General features: G+C 41.7%; 1 protein-coding gene across 1 annotated transcript in view; it reads right to left on the minus strand.

Moving 5' to 3' along the window:
* Nucleotides 1-19,610, minus strand: part of ARHGEF26 (Rho guanine nucleotide exchange factor 26) — a 123,945-nt gene that overhangs the window by 77,229 nt on the left and 27,106 nt on the right. The window contains exons 4-5 of the mRNA XM_053657603.1: nt 13,304-13,360; nt 9,707-9,867 (exon numbers count right to left, since the gene is read on the minus strand). Of these exons, the coding sequence (XP_053513578.1) occupies nt 9,707-9,867; nt 13,304-13,360 (218 nt within the window). The remainder of the gene's footprint in view (nt 1-9,706; nt 9,868-13,303; nt 13,361-19,610) is intronic.

Here is a 19,610-nt window from a genome sequence, read left to right on the forward strand (position 1 = left end):
AACCCCCAGAAGAGGCCTAAAATGAAATTCAATTCTTCAGATGGAACCCTTAACTACACTTAAAATATATGCATTATTTTTGAACCAGTGGTCTAGGGGAATGCGTTCTGGAGAATCGAAAAATTCACTAGTTTCAATTCTATTTAAAGGAATGAATGAATTAAGCAAATTTACATAATTAATTTAGGTCTAAGTCTCCTGAGCTGCAAAACAAAAATGCTGGAACTTCACAAGATGCTATGAAGAATTAAATCAGATGAAATGAGAAGTGTTGGGAAAAGACAAAATAGAGGCCCAGATGCTAATAATTAATGCATAACAATAGAGGCAGCGGCCCATGGTAAACAAGTAATCTAAAAGCTTTAAAAAAGCTTGCTTTTGAAACTCAATTCATCAATTTTCCTTGTGCTTAAATCAAGTGCTAGATTTAACTTGGCTGGATCACAAAGTTTACATTAAAATCCCTTCCATGGGCCAGAAGAACTGTGTGGTCCGGCTTGTTTAACTCACAACTGGCAGCGTCAAAAACCCATGTAATGGTTCAAAATCCACAGCTGTAAATGTAATGCAGATGAAACACTGCAACTAAACCCCAGTCGTTGTTTCTTTTTCCACCAAATTCTACCCTAGTTTAAGATTGATAACATCTAATGACTCCGCATGGTAACACTTTCATCTGTCCCAACCGGGATCATTATCCAAGTTTAAATCTCCATGTAACAACTCAGAATCCACAGACTCTCAGAGCTTGCAAAAGCAATGCAAAAAGGCAAAAAAAAGTGTGTAGTTCCCTGAATGTTTGGGGGAAAAAAATAACCAGAACAGTGTAATTGGCAACTAAAGCACGTCACAGCCTTTTGGGAAGCACTGTTCCAAGGATTCTACCCCTCGCAAGGTGAACACCAGGCAGGGAGGGAGTGAAGAGCTCAGATTTTAGTCCAAACCTAACACACAGCTAACACACTGCAGGAGTAGGGAAGGATCAGTCTCTTTTGACTTCATTCAATGTCAAAATAGAGGCACTGCCATGATGTAAAACACACTCATGCAAATCATTGTGGATTTTATCCAAAACAAGACTGTTCTATAACTTAGTCTTAGACCAAGACTGGCAGAGACAGAGAGGATGTACAGAGTCAATAAATACCAAACCCAGACACATTTCAGAACATCAGACACATTTCATCAGATGATGAAAACAACAGTAACAGTACCAATAAAATCGTTGCTATCTGAGGGCTTACATAGTGCTACGCTAAGCATAGATAATAAATGTGCTGCTCCATATTCATCATCTCACTTCATTCTCCTAACAACCCAGCTATAACCTCATCCCCACTAGACAGAGGAAGAAGTGAAGATTTAGAATCAGTAAGTATTTGCCTGCCATTTACTGAAAGAAATTTTTTTTTAATTTAAGGCTTTATATATTTATGCCATAACCTTCATTTTGTTGCTTCCTGCAGAACTCAATGATAAGGATCCACATGACCCAGCTATCCCTCTCCTGGGAATCTATCTGAAAAACTCGAACCCATTTGTTCATGAAGATGCACAAATACACCCCCAAGTTCACTGCAGCATTATTCACAGTGGCCAAGACGTGGAGACAACAAAAGTGCCCTTTGATAGATGACTGGATAAAGGTGATGTGGTACACACAAGGTTTGTCTGGAAAAAGTCCAACCAGTCTGCACGACATCGATGTAACCTGGCAGCCAAGGAGAGTGGACTGGAATGTGCACATGTGAACAATGACGACTTCACTGTACTGGTCAGTGGGGGTGGTAGATGCCATTGAGTGAGCATGTGTACTGTGCAGCCGTCACATTCAAAATGATTGAATGAGTAGAGCAATGAATCTGCATCAAATTTTGTGTGAAGCTTGGACACTCCTCCTCAGAAACCATTTGGATGATTCAGAGGCTGCAGCTACGGACAACCTGTGATTGACAGCTTCATCATGATAACATGCCCACGCATGTACCACATCTTATGCAGAGTTTTCTGGCAAAACATCAAATCCCAGGTGACTCGTCCCCCCTACAGCCCAGATTTAGTGCTTTATGACTTCTGGCTTTTCCCAAAACTAAAATTACCTTTGAAAAGGAAGAGATTTCAGGCCGTCACTGAGATTCAGGAAAATACGATGGGGCAGCCGATGGTGACTGGGAGAATTGTGTGAGGTCCCAAGGTGCCTGCTTTGAAGGGGACTGAGGTATTATTGTCCTATGTACAATGTTTCTTGTAGCTTGTATCTCCTTTTCATATTATAATGTGTCTATTTTTCATATTATATGGCTGAATACCTTCTGGATAGACCTCATATCTACTATGGAATACTGTTCAGGAGTAGGAAGAGATGAAATACTGCCATTTATGACAACATGGGTGGACCTTGAGGATATTATGCTAAGCAAAATATGCCAGTCAGTAAAAGCCAAGAACCATAGCATTTCACTCACATGTGGGATATAAAATTGAAACTCATAGACACAGACAACAGTATGGTGGTTACCAGAGGGAAGGGGATGGGAGGGTAGCGGAGAGTAAAGGGGGGCAAACACACGGTGATGAAAGATAATCTGACTTTGGGTGGCAGGAACCCAGTGCAATATACAGATCGTGTGTCATGAAGGTGTACACTTGAAATCTACAGTGTATGATCCTATTAACCAATGTTACCCCAATAAATTTGTTAAAGTTAAAAGAAAAAAATAATAATGATGATAATAACGTATTTGTGCATAACTATATTGATAAAAATTATAAAGTGTCACTTAACTCAAATTACCCCAATCACCATTGACAAAAACAAGGTGCAGGGTACACATATACCTGGTTACCAGTGTTCCAAAAGAGGGTGGGGACAGAAAGCTTCTATGTCTAACCATGTCTACGTCCTGTGCCGCACACCTAGTTCCCCCGGGGCCGGGGGTCCGCATCCAGAGCTCACCTGTTTCGCCCTGTCGCAGGGCGTGGAGTGTCATCCATCTGTGGAAACCTGCCGGAAGGCCTGGGCTCTGGCTCCTTCTCCCACAGGCTCTCACAGATCTCCTGCTTTCTGGCACCCTTTGCCCCAACTTCGTTAGCAATCGCTGCACCTCCCAGAAATGTGGGCTTTAAATCTGCTTCTGTCTTGCTCTCCTCACTCCCAGTTTAAACTTTCTCGGCTTTGCCCGAAATAGTCACTGAGCGTCCATCTGTTTCTCAGGTTCCCACGTGTTGTTGCTGCTCTGTCATTCTCTCTCTCTTTCTCTCCTGTGCGTTAGTGCATTGACCTTCCTGTCATTTTGATGAACTTTCCCACAGGAATGAATGCAAGTGGGATCTTTAATTGGTGGGATCTCCCTCGCCAAGCTCTCCGATTCCCCCGCTGCTTTTCTGCAAACTTAACTGAAAGGAATGCACCTATTATTAAGACACCTGTGGACTTCACTTCTTTATTTGAAATGATACATAAATAAATAAGAACTTCCTTATTTCTTTTACTATTACTTCAGACACAGGTTATAGATAAAAGCTGAACAACGTGGACTAAAATATGTGCGTCATTGCTGAGTACTGGAGGTGAATTTCATGTGAACTTCTCTGTCCACTCCTCTCAGCAAAAAGAAAAAGCCACAGAATGTCATAAAAAGTAGCTTTGGAAAGTCACTGTCTTTCAACTGTCAGCTGAAGAAGTTCGGTTTTAGAAAGAATAAAGCTTCTTTGTTATATAAAGGGGAACACGGCAATTAATTGCTTTGTTTATCACAGAGTCTGCGGTACACTTATATTGTGTAAGGGGTGAGGAAGGAGCACTCACTGATGAAAAACTATGGCAAGAGCCCCTACTTCAGGGCAAAAATTAAACAGGCTCCTGCCATGTAAACAGATCCATAGTGTCTGGACTAGTTAAATGTAATAGGTTTTCTTTTCAAAATTTAGCTTTAAGAATTAGGAAGGATAAAATGCTAATATTAGTACTATAAAACTTCTGAAGGTTCAGTATCAAGGCATTAACACTTAGAATTTTAATGATCAGAAAACACTTCACAATGCAGCCATACTGAGTCATTATTTGAGGAAGAGGTAATTAGTTTGTAACATGAAGGCATTTCATGAAATATTAAAACATGGGCATTTAAAGTAGTATTTATTATCCTATGATATTTCAATTTTAATATAACCCGATTAAAATTAGGGGAGAAATTCTTCTGGAGAAGCAAATGTTGGGTGAGACCCCTCCCCCCTCATGTGCAGTGTTACTGTAACTCACTCCCCCACACAGAGCGGAAACTTAGCTACTCATGGAACGTGAGGAAAAATTCAGTTCTGCAGGACACAGAAGCACAGGGAAAAATCAGTTCTGCAGGACACAGAAGCACAAGGAAATATCAGTTCTGCAGGACATAGAAGCACAGGGAAAAATTCAGTTCTGCAGGACACAGAAGCACAGGGAAAAATTCAGTTCTGCAGGACACAGAAGCACAGGGAAAAATTCAGTTCTGCAGGACACAGAAGCACAGGGAAAAATTCAGTTCTGCAGGACACAGAAGCACAAGGAAATATCAGTTCTGCAGGACATAGAAGCACAGGGAAAAATTCAGTTCTGCAGGACACAGAAGCACAGGGAAAAATTCAGTTCTGCAGGACACAGAAGCACAAGGAAATATCAGTTCTGCAGGACACAGAAGCACAGGGAAAAATTCAGTTCTGCAGGACACAGAAGCACAGGGAAGAATTCAGTTCTGCAGGACACAGAAGCACAAGGAAATATCAGTTCTGCAGGACACACAGGCACAGGGAAAAATTCAGTTCTGCAGGACACAGAAGCACAGGGAAGAATTCAGTTCTGCAGGACACAGAAGCACAGGGAAAAATCAGTTCTGCAGGACACAGAAGCACAGGGAAAACTCAGTTCTGCAGGACACAGAAGCACAGGGAAAAATCAGTTCTGCAGGACACAGAGGTACAGGGAAAACTCAGTTCTGCAGGACACAGAAGCACAGGGAAAAATCAGTTCTGCAGGACACAGAAGCACAGCAATGGGAATTTTATTTTACTCTGTAGAAACTGGAGACAAGCATAGTCTTAGCTTTGTATTACTTTCTAAAGAAATATGAGTGTGTTAATTTTGAAACGAGAAAAAAGGCAGGCATCTTGAAAGGTTGTTTTGCAGCAATTTTTGTAGGGTACAAATAATAGTACATTATATTCTTGAAAAAAAATTTAACTGAAATAGCATATCCTACGTATTTAGAGTGAAAACTAAGAGTTGAGGTTAAAACATTATTTTATAAAACATCAAAACAAAAGCTCATCCAATTTTCTTTTTGTAGAAATGTGAAAGTAGAAAACTTTCAATACAAAAAACCTTGAGTTTCTAAATACAGAAGGGGCATTAATATTCAGCCTTATAGAAAAGATGATTTCCTTTCCTGATGGTATCAGGCTTTTATATTAATATATCTTAAGTTTAAAAACAATGGGAAGTAGGTCATATTCTCTTACAAATGAACATATAATCATTTCTAAATCTCTTTCTATTAATATGGAATTATCTATAACTTATTCTAAATGAAGGCAAGACACAAAAAAGAATCATCAAAGGATACGTACAAATATGCAAAACATACACTATGTATGATGTTTAGTTATGATTTAAGCCCATTCATTTCTAAACCAAATGTCTAATACTCCTCTTTCATGGGGTGCTTAAGCTTTTAGCACATCTTTGGTCCTTCCGAGACAGGAAGATCATGAATCCAGGGAGATTCCATGAGTTTGAATCTTCAGGAAGTTAACACAGTTAAGCTGTAGGTCCAGATTTGGGAGGTCAAAGGCCCTGGCCGGGCATTGACCCAAAGGCATACCGGCACTGCCGCAAATTAAAGGATCTAGTTCTAATCATTCCATGAAAAAAGAAGATGGGGACAAACACAGAACCTGCAGGATTCTGGCAACCCCCCCAAGTACACCGTTAACGAGGGTTACAAAGAAAACAGTTGCCAAGCACTGCCGCTAGGGGGGCTGGTCCTGAAGGAGACAGCTAAGCTTCCCTGGCCAAGGAGCTTTGAGAAAAGTCTGGGCAGTTCCTCTGGGCCCCTTCACTTCTGCCCCAGCCCACAGGGGTGCATCTCAGGGAGCAGGGCCTTATGGTCTTTGAGTGGGACAATTCATGTTTGGTTTGCGACTGTCACACCAACTGCAGGGTATCTGGCATCTCCGACCCCTCGCCTACTAATTCCAACAGAACCCTCAAACGTTACTGGAGTAACAAATATGCATTTCCCAACGCCCCTCGGGAACCCGTACAGCCGCCCCCACTTATCAACCACTGTTACAAACTCTCCTATCTTGTTTAAACCCGCAGTGTGGAGAGCCGCCCCTAGGACTCAGATCGACATCTCTAGCAACATTTTTCTCTAGTTCTAATCTGTTTTTCTCCTTTACTAAACAGCATCCCCTGAGGCTTCACAATCACTTCCAACCTGCCAAATTTGAATTCCTTATCTCCCTCACTAAGCCCCAACCTGTTTCTCTTCCTTCCGAGCCAGTACAACCGCCATCCACAGCTAACCAGACAGAAACCTGACTGGCAGACGTGACCCCTCCCTCTTTCTCACCAGGCCCTCAGGATCCTAGGCTTAAATATCCCTCAGGTCTTCTCTTTTCAGCCCCCTATCAGGTCCCCAAAACCTCTGGCTGTGTTACTAGAACGGCCCCAAATCTTCCACCATCCTCCCAACCTCTCCAAGGCAAGCACGGTACAGTTACCTCCCAGGTCACCACTTCAGTCCCTTACTTAATGGCTCGATGTTTCCACACAGCCCCCAGGAAACTGAAAATGCCTCAGCAGGGCACACGCAGGACTTTGCTTCCTCGGCTTTCATTTCCACCAGGCCCCTTCAGCCCCAACCTCCAGCCAGAACCAAATCTGCCCATTTCGAGAGAAGTGCCCTGCAGTAGGACACCTCTGCACACACACTGTGGACGTTCCATTGGTCCCTGGTGACCAAGAGACGCTGGGCAGACGCCACTAGCTAAAGTGCTCTAGACCCCAGGCACTTTGCAGCATAGAAAGTTCCATAAACTGTTGACTGAAATGAACAATTCTTTTTATAAAGAAGAAAAGAACTCGGTGGGACATGTCACTAACAAACACCCACACTGTCAGAACCAGGATGATCTATTTTCAAATAATGCCATCTTCCATGTACGGGCTTCTACCTGTTATTTATGGGCAGTGAAGACTGTGAACCACCATAAAGAAGACCAGACGCCACCTTGTTTAACTGCATGTTGAGCACATACTAGCCTCAGCCTACACTGAATATCGTATCACCCAGAGCTACAATTTCTCATTAGGGGGAAGTAAAACAACAAAGACAGTCTTGATTAGGCCACACTTAACAATGCCACGCTTAATCCACAATACCCGACTCAGACTCGGGCCATGTGTTTTATTCAAGATTCTGTTGTATGTTTTCTTAGAACTGGGGACTCTTTGGTGGGTAACACATTAAACAGTTACCACTTGAGAGTCACTCTTGGAGACCAAATGCTGGAAATTCAACAAGTAGGCATTATGTACAAATGTTTGCAAACATTCTGAGCACTCTGAATTTTTAAAAGGCTCTATCTGAGTGTTTCAGACACATAAATGGGTTTTCAAATTGAATTAAATAAACTCATGTACTATGTTATTATGAAACAGACAGGATTATCACGAAGAAGCAGGTTCTAGTTGAAATATAATGCCCATCAGATATCACACAGGCAGCTATCCAAATTATAGCATTGCATTTCAAGTAAAAAAAAACCCAAAAAACAAATGTAAAGGAGAGGATATTTTTCTTTATCTTTAATGGAGGCTCAGAAGTTTCTGAATTTTGATTTTAATTAAAAAAATAGAAAACCAAGGTCCAGAATAACCCATTCTTGTAAGCTACCATAGAACTAAAGCATTTTTAATAAAATCATAAATGATTTAAATTTTGTTAACGATTAAAATTAAAATAAAATTTAAATCTATAACTTAAATGAGATGACTTATGTCAGGGTTAACCAATGATGGGTTTTTTAATCTGCCTCTTACAGATGAGAAACGACCAGAAGAGGCAGCAACCTGCTCGAAGTTAACCAGTCACCGAGAGGACGGACGGCTGCGGGAGCCCAGGCTCCTTCTGGACCACGCTGGTTACGGGCAGGCTGTCAAGACCCAAAGACTTGGGGACCTGAAGCATCCTCAGGGCAAGAAGGACCGTTGTTGTTCCACAACCAGAAGTTATTACTAAAGGCTTTCCCTGGGTCGTTTACGCACTGTAAGACACTGACCCACAGACACATGATTCAAAATGCAATTCCACAGTGGAATAAAAACACGCCGCCAGGGTTTTCAGAAAATGTATTCTAATTAAAATCATGGCTTACAATGTACAGTAATCAAAACAGTAATAATTATTTATAGTGATGTAGCTAACTCTAAGCTTTGTTTTCATTCAACCGAAGTACAAGTTCAAATTAAAAGAGACTCACTTTGAAGTCTAAATACCTTTTGAACAGGGACACTATGTAAAGCTCTTGTTTTGCCCTCTTCACTGAAGGGAGAGGAGAAATCTTCATTTCTCTTACCAAAACTGCCAAAACTGGTACTAAAGGACCAATGAGTTGACCACAAGCAACAACGCAGCTTCTGTAAGGGGACTTCCCAGCGGTGCCTCTGGCCACCACCACCACAGGCCCACTATTCCCTCCAGCCCAGTGGCTCCTCCGAACATTCATTTTAAGTACTTATGTCAACAGCAAGATTGCCAGGATCTTTTCTCATGCCAAAAATTGGCTTCTGAAGTTGTGCCACCATCGTGAAATATTTGAAGACCTCAGTGATCTGAGCACTAATTCGATCCCTCTGGGGTTGCCTCGACTCCCATGCTGATTTGTGTGGCACGGATGTTCAGTCTTGGAGCTCAAAAGGAATGCGCACCTGCACACAGAGATGGAGCCGGCAGACATACACAAACCCGGTATCACTGCTGTCTCCTTGGCGCTGCCCCGAGTGATGCAAGAGCAATGGCCAGATTCATAAGGGATTCTCACACCAGCAACAGAGCACGCTGAAGACTGTACAGTTTGAATGCCCTCTATCTACAAAATAATTGGGCACAAAGCAAATATTTAAAATGTGCCCTTATAAGCAAGAAGCCTTGATGCTTAAACTTTATTAGTTCTATAGTGAACCCACCTTTGAGCCAACACATAAAACTGCCATATTCAATCCATCTTGACCTCCCCAAATGGCAACTTCACACGGTTCGCTTCGGCACACTTCCGGCACACCGCAGCAGTGCAGGCTGTGCCGTTCGTTAGGAGGGACTAAAAGCTCACGGCTGCGGTGTAGGCTGAGCTCCTGCACTCATGGAAGAGGATCATGAAAACTCGCCTGACCGTGCTTGTGGAACGTTCAATATGGAAAACCTACAGAAATCATTACGGTCCCTGAAACTGCATCTCGATAACAATACTTATATGAAAAAATAACAACGCGTGAACAGAGACAAGAATATGAAAACATTAACAAAATGATTTTTGCATTTGTGTGGCGCAATGATGAGCAAGTGAGAGATTTCATGCCTCTCAACATCTTCCATTTGAGAAAACCCAGGTGTTGGTTAGTAAATGGTGACCTGGCGCAGCCAAAGGCAAACTGAAGGGCACTTACTTTTTGCTCGCCTCGCAGACGTCTGTGATGTTGGAGAAGAGATGGTGACTCTCTGTTTTCGTCATCGTATCACTCAGTTCTTTAGAATTTTTAAACATCCGTATCAAGATCTCCAAGCTGAGTAAATAGGAATGTTCTGAGGATATAACTTCAAAGATAGCCTGGTAAGGAGGAAAGAGAAATGTATTGTTAATTCTATTAACTGAAGAACTAAATATAGCTCCCATAATTCTGCTGTATGGATGATGTAATATCTTGAGAAGTACAGCCTTGGGTAGTGTGGCTCAGGGGCCTGACTGCCAGCCTGTGAACCAAAGGGCTGCTGGTTTGGTTCCCAGTCAGGGCACTTGCCTGGATTGCAGTAGGGGGCGTGTGAGAGGCAACCACACACTGATGTTTCTCTCCTCCTCCTCCTCCCCTTTCCCTCTTTTTAAAAATAAACAAATAAAATTTAAAAAATTTAAAAAAGTACAAAAAGGTAAGCATTAAGGAAACTGCATCACCAAACTAGTATCTTTATATAAAGTTACTGGCCTTAGTGTAAATATGAAAAAATGAAATCATCTGGATGATTGCATCGGAGGTCACACTTTGCCAAGTGGGGGGAATCTGTGTTAGAGAGTCAGGGCATGTGATAAAATCCCAGTGTGACACTAATTAATCTCAGGGGCCAACTCCGCTGGCCCTGCTTTCGAAGCATGCTTCTCAGGGACAGTACGGATTTAGTCATCACTGAGGATTCAGAGAAAATGTCTCACAAATACACCCCTTCACTACAGCTCTGCAGGCCCCTTCTCTCCCTGTGTTTTCATCTGAATAATCTGCAGTCAATAACGGCAAATATTCAGGGTGTAATAAGAGACTTGACTGTACCTACCCTCAAAAGGCTCTTACCAGCCACAGGAATTCTTTCATATAAACAAATTGAGAGTAATTCTGTTTGTTCAACACACCACCACCCCTGCTCTTGTCAGTGTCTCAAGAAGGAGCGAAGGACCCTCAGCAGAAACGCTCGGTGTCAGGCACACAGTGGTTTTCCTGATAAGCGCTCATCAATGATGAAATGCCAACACACAGGTGGATGAACACCAACGCGCTATGTAAGGAATTCGTCCAGCCCGGTAACAAAATCAACTTCAGATCCCCCAAGAAAGGCAACACAGGGAAAATTCCTCCTCAGGGAGGGATGGTGAACTTCCTTGCAGGCCTGAGATTCACAGCCTTCCTGGAGACCTCCCCAGTAACTCTGCCATCATCACCCCGTCCGTCCTCCAGGGCTCCTCCCAGCAAGCCCTCGGCTCAGAAGATGCTTCCCACCACTCCCTGTGCCGCTAGGAAGGCTGGGTGGGAGGAGAGCAGGCCAGGCAGGTGGACGCCCAGCGGCTGATGGGCGGGCCATATTTGTAAGCCAGATCAGTGACGCTGATCTCAATATGCACCTCCCAATTTAGCATCCACAAGCTTTTAGGAGAGTCTTACTTAAATGTGTTAGTCTAGCCTTGGTTGTACTCAGGGATTTAAGTCACATAACATTCTAAAAACCAAAGAGTAAGACCATTCAGAATCTCACTTAAACTGTATCTTGCGTATTTCTACTACACAATCATCAGTCCGTACAATCATACTGGGGAAATGCAATACACACGAAAGAAAACTGTCACTTCCTAGCCAAAAATAGTGGATTTCAAGTTATTGATGGACATGGTGACTTGGAATGACTTAAAATATTTTCAAAAGGCTTTTACAATCAAATCTAAAATACTAAGATTTGAACTAAAAGATATAATGAACAACACAGAACAGATCACAGAAAAAGACGGATTAAGTGGCACTTTAATGAACAGGTTTAATGTAATAATTGCCAAAAATCCCTCAACGTCTAAAAAGCAAATCAGGTTGCACCTGCTAAAATAGCTGCATAGGAATAAAAAGAAACCATAAAGTAAGATATTTTGCTGTCATTTACTGTTTTATACCATAAATCTGAATAAACATTTTCAAAATATAAAGGAAATTAAAAAGCTTCAAATAGAAAAAGTTTAAAGGAGCAGAAATGTTCAAATGTAATTAGGCCTCTGGAGAAGCTCTTACATTTGTCCACAAAGAGCGAGAAACGTTGTCTACACCACAATGTTAACAAAATAGGAAAAAAATATCACCTACTGTCCATGATTTGGGAAACAGATTTTAAAAAGGTGGTATTTATAGAATGGAACACTGTATCATAGTCTGAATGAATAATCTAGATTAATGGGCATTAACGTGGATAAATCTTAAAAACAATGTTACATGTAAAAGGGAACCAAAAATATGTCCAGAATCATATCATTTACATACATTTTAACACACAAACACAGATACATATGTATAAATATACATAATATGTGATTTAAAAACACAAATTGGACAGATGTATATTAATTCATAACTACAGTTTCCTCTGGGGTTAGGAACAAGGGAATGGGACTGAGAAAGAGAATATAGGACTTGACGGAAAGTCTTATTTTCTTTACTTTAAAAAACATGAAGAGCCCTGACTGGTTGGCTCAATGGGCTGGGCACCATACTACAAACCAAAAGGTCACTGGTTCAATTCCCAGTCAGGGCACATGCCTGGGTTGTGGGCCTGGACCTCGGATGAAGGCGCTGGAGAGGCAACCACACGTTGATGTGTCTGTCTCTCCCTCCTTTCCCCTCGCTCTAAAAGTAAATAAATAAATTTTTAAATATGAGGAAAAAAGTATAAATGTAATACATTTGTTAGTTCTCAGTGATGGGTATACCAATGTTAAATGCTATTCATTTATTTAAACTTAAAAAAATGGCACTATAACATACCCTCATATTTTTGTATTATTCCATTTCTTATAATGAAATAAGAAAAGGATACCTCATAACCTTTGTGGATTTAATTTATACGCATGTATACATACAAACTTATATATGTGTGTGTGTATATATGTCTGTATATGTCTATATATAATAATACACATAAGACAGGAAAATGTTTTATTTTCACAATATTATCATATTGAGCAACTTTCTTAAAATGCAGTTATTTGAACTTCAAGTTGTGAAACCCTATTGCTATGTTTTACTTTTTATTAAGCAAAGGTTTATTTTGACATAATTTTAGATTTCCAAAATCGCTCCAGGAGGGTTAGGAGTTCTGTGTTCCTTCGCCCAGCTCTCCCGACCAGGGTACTGATTATAACCAGAGTACATTGCATTTTGTCTACAGACAAATACACGGACTTCATTCAGACCTCACCAGTTTTCCCACGAACATCCTTTTTCAGTTTCAGAGTAGATGTCTGTTTCATTTTTTCAACATATTTCTTCCAGTTTAAATATGCAGACCAGGTGCTTTGCTATTTAGGTAAACACTGAGATATTTTAATTTTTGTCTTTTCTGGGGGCTTATGTGTACTTTTGTTTGACAATGATCACATATGTCTTTTGTAACAAACTCATTTTATTCTTTTCATACACATATTTACTTTTTACATTCGTAAAGAACACTGGAATAAGCGCACACAGTAGGTGAAGCACACACATGCTTCAGAGCGCTAACGCATCAGCTTGCAGAAAACATACCTCTTGCCTCTTTCTTTCCTCCTGGCTGACTGCCTGAGATAATCCATTTCTTTTCACCTGCGGGGAAGAAGAGTTTTGAAATTATTCATTTTAACAATTTCTTTATTATGTAAGGTATAACACTCTGCAATTCACAAATCAGAGAAATTTATGAAAAATGTTGAATTCTGTCTCACAAGCCCCTCAATATTTAATCCCATTAACAAACGAGCTAAGTTCCACACTGAAGAAGTGACCACTGTGTAAAACACTATCCTACCAGGTTGTCAGTCTGTTCTTTTCTTAGTTCTGGATATTCCGAAAATACATCTCGTATCGATCTCCCAAATCACAAATGCAGAACTCTCATGAGAAAGAAACGAAGCCACTGCTCTGAGAGTTTACTGTCCAGGATCATAAAACGAAAGAGTAATTTTTACACCGTTTTTCATATGGATTCCAAGGAAAACCAATGCTCTTTATAAAACCCCAAAGAAGAAAACAAAGTCCCCTCGGCCCCAATTTCAGCAGTCTTTTCAGCACAGTTACTTTTGATACATAAGGTCGCTGCCCTGATTTGGAGAAGCAACAGTACCTACGAGAACCGAGAGTATCAGCCCCACACTTGGAGCAACGCACCTGTATCACTGGTGGAGTCAGTACAATTGCTACCTCAATTACCACGCACTTCTATCCAGTTGTTGCAGTTCCTGCCATAACTCTGAACTCTGAACTCTGAACTCTGAACTCCAGGAAGGCGGGACCTGGTGCCTCTTCACCTGGCACTCAGTCTAGCATGCGAAAGACATTCATGTTTTCCAGTCAAAGATTAATTTAGCAAAAGATAAGGCATACGTAAAAATACCTCCCAATGAAACCCTGCCCTGAAGAAAAAGAAGAGCAGCAAGAAAAACAGTCCCCCCGAAACACTGTGTTCAATATTAACAGCAAGAAAATAGAAAGGTCCTCAAATGCAGGTTTTTCCTATCACTCGTGATTTTTTTTGACACCATGTTTTCCTAGACCTGTTTTTAAGCTCACATCTCAGATGTTCATCCCAAGAAAAACAACTTTAAAGATGTGTTTTCCTGCTAATAGTCAACCCAGACATTTGAAATGTGTGCTACCAGGGTCTTTGAAATGCATTCGATGGAGTATAAAAACCATAATGATCTCATATCCACCACCATCCATTTAAAAACAAGCTTCCCTTAGCAGTTGGTGCTTTTACACTATTCTCCTTTCTCCTGGAAACCACATTTCTATGTCACTGTTGCACCCCCAAATTTCCTAGTGTAATGTAATTCTGTATGTTAGAGTATCTTATAAGCCCTACTAGTATACTTGGAAGCAAAAATGTTTTTAAATGTAATTTTCTGAAATTCCCTGTGACTATTGAGCTTTGAAGATAAGAGATTCTCATGGACTACACAACCACCACAAATATTCTTAATAACCTATGATCAAAGCAACATAATGACTTCCAAGTTTAGTAAATTAAGTCTTAAGAATAAAATGTTACTGAGAATGCAACTTTTAGGAAAGATGAGTGTGGCTGGGTTATGGTGGCTTAATTAAAGAAGACTTCACTGAAAATATACTACAGTGACCCCCTTTCATTTTGTGCCCCAGCGGTCTCTGACACCTTCGGGCAATACACCATAGAGGGAGTTGAGATGGGCAAGAGAGATGCCTTTCTTTACTAAAATGGCAAAAAGCAGCCCTGACTGGTGTGGCGCAGGGGGTTGGGCATCATCAGAAAGGTCATTGGTTCAATTCCCAGTCAAGACACCTGCCTGGGTTGTAGGCCAGGTCCCTAGATGGGGGCGGGACATGCAAGAGGCAACCAATCAATGTTTCTCTCCCCATCTTTCTCCCTTCCTCCCCCTCTTGCTAAAAATAAATAAATACAATCCTTTTAAAGACATGGCGAAGGGGAATTGTGAAAGGGGAGACTGGAAAAAAGACCTGGAGTAACTGTTTAACTGCAGGTGCAGTGTCCGTTTTACGAAGGAGAGTAACTTGAGGTTGAGGACCTGGGAAGTGGTAGGCCTCCACGGATGCCTGTCCACCTGCCACAGTTGGTGCTCACGGCGACCACGGACACCCCAGTGTGAAGACGGCTCCGCAGAGTTCCCTACATTGTGCTGTCATGGAAACCAAGACAATCACTTGTTACTGTCTTTAACGTAATTTTTGGAAAAGTTAGCAAGCCGTATAAGAATAGAGTCCTGAAGTAATACTAAAGTGAGCCATCATTTACTGAACATTTACTGTATGCCAGGAAATGTGCTGAGCATTTTACACCTGTTCTCTCACTGAATCCTCATAAAATCTCGAGAAAGTTGGTACTATTCTTATCCCCATTTCACAGAGGAGGATCACAACTGAGGCTGAGGATCCAAGATCACAGACTAAGTAGGCAGCAAAGACAGAATCTGCGTCCATGCCCGTCCAACTCCAGGGCTCATGCTCTTTATCATGATTGCCTATTATGGGTTAGGGACCCCTTTCCCCTGCCCTCTATGACAGCCCCCCCCATTTCCAGGGTTGGGGGAGACTCCTTCTCACGTGAGTTCTCTGTACCAAGTCTCTGTGTGTTTTATTTCATCCACCCATATCATGGAATGTTCTTAGCTTTACCCACCACCCGACCCTGGGTCAGCCTGTCAGCAAGAATGCATGGCTGAAAATGCTCCTTCACACAAACGACTAAGGGGGAAGACCGGTCAGAAGGAAACCGTTCAGAGCTTCTCCCACTTGGTTAACCCTGAACAAGAATTTCACAGGATTTCCTGCCTGACACAGAGTCCGGGCAGATGGATACCCAGGCTCCGTGCCCACAATCTCCGCAGGTGAGGTCATCAGCAAGCGTTTCCACGCCACTGCCATCTGCATCCAAAGCTACTGATGAGTTCAGACCCGGAAATCTTCAGGGGAAGAGAACGAAACGTGGGCTTAGAGACCTAGACAGGTGACGGCTAGTTTACTGAGGGATGAAGAGTACTTCATCTGATCATAAAAACAAAACAAAAAGATCCCTATCTAAAGTAGTTGCTTTTCATGGAGGAGGAGAAGGTAGTTTTGAAAAGGGCAAGGTACCAACATACAGAATTACCTCTTTACTTACTAATAATCAAAAAATGAAGAAATATTCCTTTAACCAAAAAGTCATCAGTAAGAAACCAGCAGCCCAAAACAAAACTACTGCCAGAGGAAAAAAAAAGATTGCAGTAAACATTATCGGGTCCTAAGAAAACCGAAGTGCGATATGTTCGGGGAGCATGAACTTTTGCTCTGGGGGAATTATGACACACCAGTTCCTCCTGGCTGGCGGCCACGCCACTGCTCCAGGGCCTGGCCTTCCGTCTCAGCCCCTTCGCACCCTCCTGGGCCAGCTGAACAGGTTCCTCCTCCTCAGTGGAGAAGGATCGTTTGTCCACCTGAGGACTCCTTCCCCATGCGACTCTAAAGTAAGTAGTACCTGACAGCAGGTGCCCGCGGGTGGAATGTCAAGAGCGGGCAAGATGACTGCAGAGACTATGGAGCCCAGAGAAATTAAACCAGAGGAAGAGGGGGAGAGAGTGATATAAAAAGAGGGCCCCACAAAGGCTCGAAAGGCAGAAGAGAGAAAGTTAACAGAAGAATGAAAAACAGGAGCAAACATCAACCAGAAAGGAACAAGGAAGGAAAAAAGAGAATGCACCGAGTGTTCAATAGAAACTACCTCTGGACATTTTCTAATTCAAAAACAGTGACCTTATGAGTGAAGGAAAGGAAAACCACTAGAAGGCCCAGGCTTTTTTTGTATTTTAAAAAAATGTGGTAAAAGATATGTTTACACCTATAATGTAAAACTTACATGCTTTTTGCAGTCTGTACATTTTTTGCTAAAAGAATCTAAAATATGACGTACATAGCATCTTTTCAAGTGTTCCCCTCGTTTCCATGTGTAGAAAAGAAAAAGAAATAATTTGCAAGCTTCTAGAGCTGATTGCCATTTTGCCATCTACATGAATAATTAAAATTGTCCAGGCTCCTTTTTTAAAAATACATATTTTGTAATGATAGTTCTGGCTGAGTACAAACAGAAACACTTGGTCAAAGCAACATTCCTTTGAGGCCTCTGCTGACCTTGCTAGAACTTTCTTATTCCTCACTGTCTCGTCCTAGTTTAATTTTTTTATTCAACTATGTCATCGGTAAGTAGAAGAGCAAAAGTAGTCTAATGAAACACTAAGCCCTGAATTCAGTTTTGGGCTGTAAGCAACACACAGGACTGTTTCAATCTCACCATGGCAGATTTTAGACTTGAGGGAGAAAACATGAATGCATGTCAGTGTCTTCAACATTTTAAGTGGATAAAAATTAATTCAAATAAAAAAACAGAATTATAGCTCAAGACCACAGTCCTGAGCTAAGTTTAAAAAATATGAATATATGTATGTGGCTTAACAAGATAGCAAAGGCAGAGAACTCAGTAATATTATAATAGTTTCTAAATCGTAATTAGATTTTTACTGCTGTATAGGTATTGAAATTCTTCACCCATGACCTTTGTAACTGATACGTGTCCTGCGTCCAAACGAGACAGAAATGAACAATTAGCTGAGACTAATAAAGAATAGTACAAGATACTCCATAGATGTCTACTTAGACCCAAGTCTTTGAAATTTAGAAAACAGTAAAGCCCCTAGAAACCCAGCAGCTAACTGTTAGATACTTCATCTAAAATTCATGCCCATATTCTTCTTGACAGCTTGCAAGTCTGACTTTCTCAGATGACACTCCTACACTCAACAAGTCACGGGCATCTTCACAGGACATGTCAGGAAATCTATAAACTCTGTGCTGCATTCCTTGGCCTTTACTCCACTGACTGGAATAGGGATGAGCCAAGTTCACCAAGGCCCAAACAGAAGCCCAACACTGCCACTTACGCACAGCCTATCTGCAGGACCGAGCAGACCATGTGGAGACAGCCAATTAATAACACCGGTCTCTTGGTTAACCGGGGTAACTAGGCTAAGTTCTCAGGTCCACCAAGACTTGCTATTATTTTTAGAAAAGATGGGCTCACATTTCTTTCATTTTTTTCCACCAGCCAGGGAGACCAGATGGAAGGGCCCTCAAAGACTGACTGACCAAAATATAAACCAGTGAAACATTAGATCAGAAATTTAAAATCTAAGATCCCTTGAGCTCCATCAAGTACTAATGCACACTGACTACCCACCTGAGCTAAGACCTTTTATATATATACTTTGCCAGAGTTTACCTGCTTGCTGTAAATTAGCTGGTTATCTATGCTTCTTGGTCATTTCCTATTCACCAGCTTCTGTTCTTAAAAGCTCATGTGGGAAGGGTATGAATCACACAGCAAAATTAAACCACAGGACACAGTCTCTCTCAGGTCTTTCCTACAGACTTCACACAATCCCAGTGGTTCCCAAATTATAAACGAGCCTGAGTTCTTCCACGGAAAATTCATGGGAATAGCAGCTCTTTAAGAGTATGTTTGCTGCCCTGGCTGGTGTAGCTCAGTGGACTGAGTTCGAGCCTGGGAACCAAAGGGTCTCAGTTCAATTCCCAGTCAGGGCACATGCCTGGGTTGCAGGCCAGTTCCTAGCAGGGGACACATGAGAAGCAACCATACATTGATATTTCTCTCCCTCTCTCCTTCCCTTCCCCTCTAAAAATAAAAAATAAAACAAAATCTTTAAAAAAAAGAGTATGTTTGAAGTTCCTACGCTGAAAAATCTCCCAGGGTCCAGAAATCTTGTCCTCTGCAGCGGGCCCCGCAGGCTCTCTCCCCACCTGGTCCAGGAGAAAGGTCCTGAGGTGTCACTGAGCTAAGAGCCACCACACAACACCCATCTCAAAAGCCAGAGACATGTAGGGCCAAGGGTCAGATAAAGGTCAAGACGGGGTCATATTTTAAGGAGGGTGGGAAACTAGATAGAAAACTTTTTTTAAAAAATGAGAGGTAGAAGATAATGGCCCATTTAATAAAATCATATGCTTAATTTGAAAACATTATCAAGTAACATGCTAGGAACCTCCCAACTCATTTGTTCAAAAAACTGATCTCCTCTCCTCGACTGTGGTTGACCTTAATCCTATAATCCCAACCAAGGTTCTTGGATCTCAGGAAACAGCAGGCCTCTCAGCTCTCCTCTCTGCCCTCCCTCCAGGGAATCTCAGGTCTACTAAAAGGGTGGCAAACTCAAGAGGGCAGGCCAGGGCTTGAGGTCTTTGCTCCCCTGTGGCCTGCGTCACCCGCTGCAGACAGAGCCAAGATTCCTGAATGAACTCAGATTATTTCAAT

This window comes from Artibeus jamaicensis, unplaced genomic scaffold (assembly GCF_021234435.1).
Source record: "Artibeus jamaicensis isolate MK-2021 breed Jamaican fruit bat unplaced genomic scaffold, CSHL_Jam_final scaffold_474, whole genome shotgun sequence".
NCBI classification, from domain to species: domain Eukaryota; kingdom Metazoa; phylum Chordata; class Mammalia; order Chiroptera; family Phyllostomidae; genus Artibeus; species Artibeus jamaicensis.